The sequence below is a fragment of the Pecten maximus genome, chromosome 18 (assembly GCF_902652985.1).
Source record: "Pecten maximus chromosome 18, xPecMax1.1, whole genome shotgun sequence".
Classification (NCBI taxonomy): Eukaryota; Metazoa; Mollusca; class Bivalvia; order Pectinida; family Pectinidae; genus Pecten; species Pecten maximus.
In genome coordinates this window covers 8,329,975-8,342,819 of record NC_047032.1, presented here as the reverse complement: position 1 = coordinate 8,342,819, position 12,845 = coordinate 8,329,975, and the positions used below count along the sequence as shown (strand labels likewise).

The following is a 12,845-nucleotide window of genomic DNA, read 5'->3' as shown; positions in this document are numbered from 1 at the left end:
ATCGAATTCGTTGCTGACAACATCATTGAACATCATTAAGGAAGTAGTGTCCAGCAGAACCCTGACACACACTGTGTGTGTCACTCTACGGGATTATTTTTACATAGGAAGAAAGTATTGACCACGTTAATCGTATATACCCTCATGACACTACCAACTGTATCATCCGCCAACTTCTATCTTTAAAGGAATGAACACATTGTCCGCTGGACAATATAGCTACTTCTACTATGAATTTTTCTTTTTTGATTGTCGGTTCCCATTATCATTCTGCTATCTGTTGTAGTTATGTTAAGATCTTTTCTTGTGGTATGAATTCTCGGTAGGGAAACAACAATGTAAATAAAAAAAATAATGTGTTTATTTATTTGAGATAAATTAAATGACATTAATTCGATGTCAAGGTCTTGTTCGGTCTTAGCTCAGTCGGTTAGAACGCCGGCCACGTAATCTCGGATAAAGATCGGAGGTCCCTGGTTCGACGCTCCCTATCCGTGTCGGTTTGTGTTTCTCGTAAAGCTCAGAAACGGGCCGATCTGTGCGGTCGTGGTTGTGTCCTTGGGCAAGACACTTTACCCTAATCACTTTGAATGACATGCGACGGCTCTCCCGGATGTTGTTCAGTGGGAAAGTCACCAACTACTACAATGAACCCGTCCCAAAACTACACTTTCTCTTCACGGGGCTATAAACGTACCAAACAAACACACGATTGTCTTTGATTTTACACATCGGTTTCGTTTGACTATGCATGTGCGCATTTGCAATCATCATGTCTATATAAGTGATACTACCTTTGCAATAGAACTCACAAATATATATATAAAAGTAGGACCAGACTGTATTATCGATGACGACGAGTATAGTTTGTGTAGATTTATCATTACGTAAACATGGCGGACCTACAATGGATTAAGAAAGGCAAAACAACGAATAGTGATAATGAAAACACGGAAGACAATATTATGTTTGAAATAAATCTGACATTGCTCTACGACATGGTGTACTTGTATAGCCAGTACAGTATATATTATGTAATGAGTCATCCCTATCTTAATTCGCGGAGATTGTGCACATTCCTGTATCAGTTCGTTCAATGGAAATTTCGTTTCTGTTTGTTTGCGCTTCATCGACTAACACAAAATTATTATTTCGTCCACATCATGGCAATAATCTTGTCTATGTATATATCAATTATATTTAGGAATTATATAAAAAATATAGAAATATATGCTGGTATTTTTATAATATCCACTGAAACATTATAAATAATGCGTTTTACAGTGAATTCCTCCCTCCCTGATATCTTGCTGGCATATCGACTATAACAACATTAAAACCAATGTTCAATTCTTATAAGTTTTGAAAAAAAATGAACCAATGTCACATCACCCACTGGGTGTTATAGTCTGAGGCACTGGGTGTTGTAAGTGTATGGTGGCAAGTGCTTCTTAGCATTGTGTCAATAGGAAAATACGGAGCAAATGTAAATATTTTTATATAATCGTTTACAATGACGTAAGGTATGTTATCCAATCAATGTGTTCACTACATGATGTAAGAGATAACAACACTACCGGTATTCCACGAGATCATTTATCTATAAAACAACAACAATAACAACAACAAAACAATAGTTCCAGCGATACAATTACACATACATCCATTGTATGGCACATTGCTGTGTACATATTAATACCATACAGGTGTCCTATTTGTCTTTAATTGTTATATTTTATCATAGTGACTATCCGAATTTTTTGATTATTATATATTAATACTGTCGATTGTCACACATGAAATATGACGGTTTATTGCCAAGCATACACCAAACAATAATGATAAACATAACTTCGTATCAAAAGTTGTTCAAGATGTTGTACGAAGTTAGTATATGAGAAAATATAATCCTGGAAAATATAAAGTGAATGACATGAACCCGTTGTACATGTGTCCAACATATTTTACGTCGATCACTGGTAACCGGACTAGTCAATCCGATTATATGTGCTTCTCATATGTATAGTGTTTGGTGTTCATTATATCTGATTTACTTAATTGACTTACACAATCTCACTAACAGAAGATGTACAGAATTAGCTCTCGGCACTGCAAGCGCTTATCACAACATCAACCAGTATCCACTTATTGATACTTGTTCATGTTATTCTCCAATGCAGGCAGACAGAGTCAATTGTCTATACAGCTTATATACATATTTGTACATATGAACATGTAGATCTTATGATAAAAATAATAGATATCAGTTTACGGACGAAGTATACTGCTTCCTGTATTGCTAACACTGTTCAGCCGTACAGTCGTAATAACCTGTTATGCAATGTACAATTTGTATACCGTATTGACTGCCTGTGCTTCAGATATTTTGATGCTATCTAACACTACTGAACGGCCATGAGTAATTGACGATATTGATCCGTACATTTTATGTCCAGCACATATGTCCTTGGTATTACAACAGCTTGTCAAATCAAGTGATCAATGACGATAATTTGAACATCGTCATTTCAACGATAAGCTACTTAGTATATGTAATGGCGATGTCTCAACACTCACAACTCTCGATGCATCATGAATAAAACTTACATGAACCTTTTTGATTTCTGGTAGTCAGCTTTTGTTTGCCCGGATGAACGGCCGTAGTGAGTCTTAATGTGGCAGGAACTCAGAAAAAGTTTTGTGGCAGTGCAGGTGAAACAATTCCATTACATATCGTTTTAGGAAATGAGCTTCAGCGAGTTTGCCGATATCGATCGAATGAGATCACTCTGATAATCGTCAATATAAGTGTTTGGAAACCACGACAACAATAAAAGACTTCGTATTTACAAGGCGCAGTAAACATCTCTAATTTTTTTTTCAGATAAAGCAATGAAAGGAATTTGGTGTACCATAAATTGTGTGAGTATACCAATGTATAATGAGACAGGTTTCCCGGATCAAATTTTCTCCCGTTACCGTCTCAATTCGCATTGTATAATTATCACACAGCTGTCATTGTTATTTATAACTTACACTACTTCATAGCATTGTTTGTTTACAAATAATCTCTCAGACGTTTTCATTAATATATATCAATGTAAAAATATAATCAATTTATTTTATAGATTTAGCAGAAGGCATTTTACCGAACATTCGAGTGTATAGACAACGTCTATTTCACCCACGAAATGTGCTTGGTTAACACAGTATGCACCTCTTTACTTTCTTACTTGTATCAAATACTTCTACTTCCAAGAACTGTCTGTATATGGTATATTATTCTTTCAAAATTAACTTTTATTTGGGGAGTAATACAGCGTCTCTATTGAAAAGAATAATTATTTATTCTATTTTATCAACTTATTTATCGAGGTAAACACCGAACAGTGAACATCTCTTTTCATAACCCGACTTCATACATCGATACACCACTTACTTAACCTATAAAAGTATGCTTTAAACCAAATTCAGGTTTCTTATTAAAGCAACTTGGAGATAAAACGCAAATCACTTTTGACCTTTTACTTAAAGTTTAGGTAATAATGCTCATATTTTTCAGGTAAACCCTCTGAGAGATGTGATCTTCCCTATAACGAGGCACGTTTATTCCTCTGCCAATTAAGGAAGGACTCTGTGTCCTCAGACATGGTACTATCCATTTCTTTGGAACACTCTGTTGCGTTGGCCGCAGAAGACCTACTCTTTCTTTTCCCACTCTTGTGATTAGCCAAAGGGCTGGACGTGTAAACTTTGTCACGTGGTGATGTCCACTTGTAGCACGAGCAGGAGCAAACAGATAGTGTATCATTAAACTCTGGACGCTCTTGTGCGTTTGAAACTACACCTCCATTTCCGGTTATAACGTCACCTTCTAGTCGCACTGCATTTTGGGCGGCAACTGCAGCTTCCATTTCATCCCGGCGTTCGTCCTCGGTGTTCATTGTCACAAAACGAAGGATTAAAAGATTCATAGCGGCAGAGATAACAGTCAAACCAAACAGAATGAAGAGAATGCTAAACGCAAAATAATGAGGTTTCTCCTGGACCATGTAGTCTTTCTGCAACGCCACAAAATCACCAAAGCCTATTGTAGTAAGCGTGATGAAGCAGTAGTAGAACGCGTCAATGTAATTCCAGCCCTCTACATGAGAAAATGCTAAAGCTCCAGTAGTTATAATTATTGTTGATAAATTCATAGTCACAAAAAATAGATCTGTTTGTGAAACCTCCGAGTTTTTGAAACGAAAGCATTTTTTAATTTGTTTCAAGACAAAAGTCACGAATGTATTCAATCGCTCACCAACGCTTTGAAACATGATGATACATAATGGAATCCCTATCAGAGCATAGAACATACAGAAGGTCTTGCCCCAGAACGTCTTTGGTGTGCTATGTCCATAACCTGTTAAACAAACATAGAAAAAAGCACAGAGTTATAATGCAATAACGGACAGGGATTTACATATCTGTGTCTCTGCAGAAGAAAGATGAATCATTCCTTAAACTCATGGTTGTATTTTCTCTGTACTAATGTATGTATTTTGCTTTTATTTTGCCTATCGTCATCCCGTTTTGTCGGTTACGATTTATAACGGTTTCCTTTATAAGCCGATGTTCTCTTGGTGTGTTATAGAGAAAAATTATCGACATGTTTTTTTTTATTTTGAATGACTCATTTTGACATATTTCTATTAAGCACATAAATCGCTAAAAAAAAAACTACCGAAAATATAAAGTAAACATTTTGTATGCTGCATAGTATTATTCGTAGAGTTTGTTTTAAGTTATATATGAATTAATTTTCAAACTTGAATTACGGTAAAATACAAAATCAAGCACTTGAAATTAAAACAGCATGCAACAAATTAGAAAATGCCTCGACAATATCGATTGTTGAAAAACAAATATTACTAATAATTTGACGCGACAAATTAGTTTGTCAATTTACAGACTTTGTTGATTTGATTTGGCCGTATGTAGCTTCGGTACCCACAATACCGGTACAATGATTGATCGTGTATATAGGTATACGTTATACAAGAATCCATCTATTACGTAGGATATATATATATATATATATATATAGAACAGGAGGCAGGAAGCTGGCACAGCGTAATGGTTATATACATGAGTATTAAGTTACGTACATGCAAACTAACAGCGAATTTTCTGCGTTTGATCTTCATTGTAAACAATATAGTTGTAACTGCTTTATTTACACTTTAGCTTATTATTACATAATCCCTATGTCTACTTTTGCAAAATCGCTTTGCGCGGGCAACTTTAATATGGTTTTTAACTAATTTGTCCAGAATTATTTTTTTTATGAAATGTCGACAATAACCTTATATCTAGGAATGGTTTTAAAGCTAACTATAGCAAACTGTAAGAAAAATGTATGATGACATGAAATCCAGAGAACAGTAGTCAAACAACAGGTTGCACAATGCATGATTTATAACATGTCATGAACATTTGAAGAATATAATACAATATTAACTATACAACAATCTTCTGTTTCGGTTATTATTTGGTCTCGTTTACAACATGTGTTATCCTCGATCATACATGTCAATAAAGCATATAATGTAGTAATGGCTTACAGTCACAAGTGGCATTTATCAGACAATTAATACCATTACGCTCGTGATCAATATGACGTAATTGGAATATATATATAAGAAATAATAGTACAACCGTTAAATAAGTGAAATTCATTTCAGTTAAAATGAAATAATAATCAAGACATTATGTAGCAAAAGGTATAAAAATGTTAATATTTGCGAGGAACTATCATTGTGTTGGATTTGAAGATTATATATGACACGGCTTTGTAGTGAGTCACTGACACGAGTATGTGTATATAAATGTCATATTCAGACAGTTAACCTGCACTGTATACTATAGTAGGTAGCACATAACTATTGTTTTCACATTTACCTAACAACGATATAGGATTGTGTATGTACAACTCACCTATCACTGCCACCACTACCAAGGAAAAGTATAGAGCACCTCCGAATTTCCACTGGATGACTTCCTGGTAAGGACGGGACCAGATAACATTGTGTTGAATGTTTTTAAAGTCGACTTCTGAAATATTGTATTTTGTGAGTATTTCGTCCTCCTCAGCAAACAGACGCCTCCTGTTTTCTAATTCGTACTCAGATTCCAGGGCGTCAAACACGGCTGCCCCTATCAGGAGGTAAGTAAAAGTACATACAATCAAAGACAAGGTACGAACGTTCTGTCGCTTCATCTTCAAGGTGCGTTAAACTGTAAGGAGCTCTATCAAAGTTAGTATACAACACACCACACCTCACAATCAACAGGTTACATCCAAAGTGTTCAACGACGACATTGTTATCGATACTCTCTTTTCATTTGAAGAATATGAAAGCTGAGATTGTATCGCCAGCCTGCAGACCGGCCTAATTCCTTGTCAGAACAACACTGTTAAGTCTGTGTTATTTTGACGAGAACAGCTGCTGCTCCATGTTTAGGCCCCACGGAGCTATAAAGCTTCTGCTGATGAATACATCCTCGTGAGGTTTTGTGTTATTGGCGAACTCTATACAACGCCTCAGTGGTGAAAATGTTCCCTGTCATACCGTCGGCTGCGAAATGATTACAGTTTAACTACACACGATTTATCGTAAACGCTGTATGGACCTTTTAATATCTACGCCATTAACCTGAATACTTTCAGCAGACACAGTGACCCCCTTTCCTTCTCATGAGTGCATGTCTTTATAAAAGATGGACGAGATATACTTTCCTTCTTAATTATTGTAATAACCAAAATAATCAAATCACTGTCGGCGTATGTCAATGCAATCCATTTAGCGGTTTTTATCCATAGCTTGACGCACTGGAACCACCATATTTGATGTGTTAAAACAAATTTCCATTATAATACTGTCCAGTTAATTATTGGATGAACAATTCACAAAGTAAAAATATATATATTAGCAGATCTGTCGGGCTTGTAATCCTTCTATTCACCATTACAGGTGATGTTCATGCGTCCCTGTAGCCAATGTATACATCGCGGCAAACTACTTACCCGCCCTCTACGATCGATGTAGGAAAGACTACATCTCTCCCCGGTCCGCCTCGACCGTGGTTAGCATTCAGTAACAAGCGGTAGTAACAAGCGGCATCCGCCGTACACTCCCTCGGGATCGCCAATCATGTGTGTCTGTATTGGATTGGTGTCTCGGTCTAGTGACCTTTACAATTGTCAGTAATTCGTGTTCGGGAATCTAATTATCTCCAAAATAACCCTATTATTGAGTAATTAATAAACCACACACTGTAAAAAGAGAGATAAAATCAGCGACCTGTTTGATCTAACCACATATTTTGTTCTATTATCATAAATATTAAACCTATAGTTCCTGCCGTTAATACAATCATTCAGCCCTCGGCTGATTTTGATATTTGCTACATTTTAAAGCTGAAAGCAATATCAGTGTCTATTGATTCTATTATATCCCCGTCAACTGATATACAAAAATAAATATGCTAAAAATATATGTCACCTGTTTTGGTAAAAAATAACAAAATCGGATAGAACAAGGGAAACATAATCAAGTTAGTGAAAAACTCAACGTACAGCATTCTGAGTACTACTCAAATATTAATCAGTAATATGCGTTTGAGCGTTATTAGATTTTAATAATTTCGTTCTTTTCTATTATATATTAATCCCATGCCATCCCCTTTCTAATTAGTACCACTTTACGGAGATTAACTTCAAACAAGGTGTTCTGTATTTGTAATGACAGAAACAGAATACCGAAACATGCACACAAAACCGTTACCCTCGAACACCTCGAAAACAACACAAAACGAAAATAAAATATTAATAAATATAGATAACACAGGGTTTTCTTCAATAGATATGAAAAAGGGGTATTGTATCAATTTTATCCTTTTGGCTCTTTTCCTCTAAGATTATAGGAAAATATTAATCCTCCCCTCACATATGCAAGTTATCCCATAGTTATCATTGGGAGGGGCGATAACTCAGTTGGTTAGAGCGCCGGCCAGGTAATCTCAGGAAGGTCCGAGGTGCGTGGTTCGGCGCTCCCACACAGCCTGTGTCCGATTGTATTTCTCGGATAGCCGACAAACGGATCGGGCTGTTGTGTTGTGGTTGTGTCCATGGGCAAGACAATTTATCCTATGCACTTGATGGCATGCAAACATATTACCTGCATAATTAATTGAATATTATTACAAAACAACGGATCATAATCATTTCGGTATGACAGCACTGTACTACACGAGAAATAAATATTAAATATATATTGATATATAGATGCACTAATGTTGATTTGTGTAATAAAGTGCTGTGGTAAATACTATTGATGACAATTAGCCAGTTTCCGAAACATATCGCCAACGAAATACAGGACCCTACATTTGTATGTTGGTCATCAATAATGTAGTCTGTAGTGAAATACGCGAGTCAATATCACAGTTCTTCCATTGAGAACATGAAATTATTTGGAATAATGTCAGATTGTATATAAGGGGCTTTCTGCTCTCTGCCAATTTATTCCTTAAGGTCTGTTGCAAATTGCTTTATATTTACATATACATGTATTACATTTTCATACATCAGAGATAATAAAATATTACTTTGCTATGTATCGTGCCAAATATGGCAATATACAAGTCACAAATACATATTTTATGCATTCATCTATAGACCGATTAAAATTGGAAATGTACTATTCAAGTATTCTAATACCAAGAACTGTCATTTTTAAGATCCAACATTTATTAACTTCAGGACATCATTGACAAGTCCTGGAAGAGGGAAACAGCTGTACGATGTACCTAGCATCACCAACGTGTTCTAGAAGGATGGAACAGCTGTATATCATCACTGACGAGTCCATGAAGGACAGAACAGCTGTATATCATCAATGACGAGTCCATGAAGGACAGAACAGCTATATGATGTCCCTAACATCACTGACGAGTCCATGAAGGACAGAACATCTGTATGATGTCCCCAACATCACTGACGAGTCCATGAAGGACAGAACAGCTGTATATCATCACTGACGAGTCCATGAAGGACAGAACAGCTGTATGATGTCCCTAACATCACTGACGAGTCCATGAAGGACAGAACAGCTGTATGATGTCCCTAACATCACTGACGAGTCCATGAAGGACAGAACAGCTGTATATCATCACTGACGAGTCCATGAAGGACAGAACAGCTGTATGATGTCCCTAACATCACTGACGAGTTCTAAAAGGACGGAACAGCTGTATGATGTCCTTAACATCACTGACGAGTTCCAGAAGCACGAAACAGCTGTATGATGTCCCTAACATCACTGACGAGTCCATGAAGGACAGAACAGCTGTATGATGTCCCTAACATCACTGACGAGTCCATGAAGGACAGAACAGCTGTTGATGTAGTCTTATATTCTTGTTTCCTACAGGTATTATTACATTTATTTCATCAATTACTAAATGAATTCATAAATGTGATATTTAATTCTTTGTCTTTTGCACAAACCGTATGGATATCATAGTATCCATAAACATAATCATTACACCTAGTTCTTTATTTTCAGAGGGTCAATCAAGTTTTGTGGGTAAAATAAAATCGCAGAATCTACCTACCTTCAAAACGGTGTGGAAAGAAGAAATGATAGCCCGTACGATAATTTCTGCAACCTTCTTAACCATAGTAATTATCAAAGTCAAAATGCGACTAAGGCCAGTACGTTACCTGACTGAAACATGGTCCCTAAGGTAAACTTGCTGTTAGTTAAAGTCTGGTGGATGTAGGGCCATACCTAGTTACCCCGCCCATCAGGTGCAGATGTCTAGTGAAGAATAATTAAACGTGAATTTAGTTTAATGAGTAGCACTGTCCTAGGGTATGGAGTTTCTATTAGGCTGTTTCTATTTACATTTATTTCTACAGCTTGGCATTGTATAGACATATTGTTAACTCACCTTTGTACGTAAGGGAGACATCTATCTGTACAAGGTCATTCACGACAGAGCTTATGATGACATCCCTGGCTATTTGATTTTGTGGGGAAATTATATCCCCAAACATTTGTTAATTTTGTATTTCGTACAACTTTTGTTTGAGAGTTTCTGTGAATGTATGAATGTTTTGTATTACCACTAAAATTACAAAACTTCGTAGAAAAAATCATATTATGAGAATCTTTATATTACATTGTAATTACACGATATCGTGGCCAAAATGTCAACTTCGGTTTTCTATTTAACCACGGAACACTGGATATATGTCCATGTCGCAATCAAATCAGCCACATGAGGAGCGTTAACTATGATTAATTACTTATATAATTACTTATTATTCTATAAGTATGATATGAGTTTTCTCCAGAAACGCTCCTGATTGATTTCACACTTGTTTCAGGGCTTGTTTTTTTATTACACTACTTCCGGTGATTCTACTGCGCAGTAGTGAGACATTTTATATGACATTCCGTCTTAATTTGGATTGATCTCACAGACCAGTGCCCCTGACAAGGTTACGACTCTGGCAGCTCCTCGATGTGCGGACAAATCGAATTGACCTTCAGAATGTCCGTTTTAGTGAAGACATTCAAAGCCTACAAAGCTTTACGAGAAATTCATACAGATTTTATTTGTGTTTTCATTCAAATTGATGTATTTGATTTTGACATTTTCATTTAAATATATTTAATATATCAATAAAGGTTTGGGGTAAAATGTTACTTTAATGCCTGGTGTGTCGCTATATCTCGATGGACAGTCTGATTATGAATAATCAAACATGCAAAGCTTTCAACGACAAGGAGGCGGTTGTAAACCTATTCCTTCAGTCAATATCCTATATCACTTTCTATTGTCACATTCATTACCAAATATGGCTACAGTGGCGCATACGTGAAGAGAAATAAAATGGCGGCGGAAACTTGATTGAACATCGATGATAGTATGTTTCCCCCGACAGTAATTCTCATTTTACTAATCTGTTTCCATATAAAATGAGAACATTTGTCTTTAAGTGTCAATGTTGAGAATATTGCGTTTTATATATTGTCCGAGACTAGTGTTTTTATTTTCAGACCCAGACGATAATATTCTCAAACATGAAATACATCGAACACACAGCGACTACATGATATTTCCATTTCCAGCACTTTAAATACCAATAAATATATATACTAGATACCTGGTAATATGACGTCTTATATAAACCCGAGGATATTTGTTAGATGTTAGTTTGACAACCATTTGTATACTGTAAAATGTGCTCGATTACTGTTTTATTCATTTCATACCTAAAGCTTTTGTTCTGTCTTGATCAGCTAGCGAGGCAATTTTATTTTCTATTGTGTCTATCCTAATGATAAATATATATTGTAAGATATTATATGGCAAGCCATTGCTGGCTATAAATGGGAACGATTCGTTTGAAAGCCGACACGGGAAGCTCAAACAAAAATACATATACAAATATTATAGGTTCGTGTCCTTTTTTGTGACATTATCTACTTTATATATACGATTGACTTTGTCTCCTGTCCCTGAAGTGGTTTCCTTTATACTTGCAAGGTTATAAATAATGGATCTCCTTGGACACTTTATCCTAAATACATCGAGTAACCTGTAACGGGCCTCCTGTATGTTGCTACCAGCTACAAGCTACTACAAGAAACCTACCTGAGTTTGGTTTGGTTTGTTTTTGTTTAACGTCCTATTAACAGCCAGGGTCATTAAAGGACGTGCCAGGTTTTGGAGGTTGAGGAAAGCCGGAGTACCCGGAGAAAAACCACCGGCCTACGGTCAGTACATGGCAACTGCCCCACGTAGGTTTCGAACTCGCAACCCAGTGGTGGAGGGCTAGTGATAAAGTGTCGGTACACCTTAACCACTCGGCCACCGCGGCCCCACCTGAGAACAACCTCACACTTGATATCCTGCAATTTAAGCACGGTTCGGAATGTCTTTATTGTTGTTTTGATCATACCAACAATTTCATTTGTCGTACATTCCCATTTCCTAGATTACAGTGGCTTTAAGATATTGGGACTCCGTACATGTTAGCTGTAGTTTGGTTATATAAATTATACACAAGTCATTAGGTAGTGAAAAGAAAATTTACGTAAAACCTGTAGGAAATGTACCGACTACAAAAATGCTATTGGATTCGATCGGGTTTAGGATAAGGCAATTGCGTGGAAACAGAAATTATCGTTCTTGTGCACATGCGCATGAAAAAGGATACACCAGAGGTGATTAAATGCCGAGGGGAATCGTACAGCTCATTAGACCTTTCTTCGGTGAAACGAGAGAAATTGATATGATGGAAATAAATTCAACTGAAATGGATATCGACATATCAAAAAATAACAGAAAAGCGATCAGGAATATGAGATCGAAACAAAACTAACCACAGGTATAAAGAATAGGGTTTAGTATCATTCTTGCTATTTGCACGTTTTAATGTAATTAATTAAGACGAATTCGAACTTTGTTAAACATTAAGATGCTTATATTCCAACTAGAGTTTGTGATAGAGAAAACCTCAAGTTACCATTAGGCTAACATCCCTTTTAATTACTAACTGTATTTTTCGTTCACGTAGACAATTTGTTTTAAGGTCGCCTACGGCATAAAATGGTAGCGTTAGCAACAATCCATGTACAAATACGCAATGCAAGCAATTTCCTGCCATTTAATTTCTTTTATATCACCATTCCTGCTTCCTAAACAGATGGTCATGACCTGTACCAGTTGAGTCAAAATGCAAAATCACGATTTTCATGAAATATATCGGCTGCTGACACAGTTTG

At 36.3% G+C, this 12,845-nt stretch overlaps 1 protein-coding gene across 1 annotated transcript; it reads right to left on the bottom strand.

The window, feature by feature from the left end:
* Positions 1-1,582: 1,582 nt before the first annotated feature.
* Positions 1,583-7,105, bottom strand: LOC117316781 (two pore potassium channel protein sup-9-like). The gene is made up of 2 exons (XM_033871548.1): positions 5,980-7,105; positions 1,583-4,405 (listed from the first exon to the last, which is right to left on the bottom strand). The coding sequence occupies exons 1-2, from the start codon at positions 6,260-6,262 to the stop codon at positions 3,591-3,593; spliced, it is 1,098 nt and encodes a 365-aa protein (XP_033727439.1). The 5' UTR covers positions 6,263-7,105; the 3' UTR covers positions 1,583-3,590.
* Positions 7,106-12,845: the final 5,740 nt, after the last annotated feature.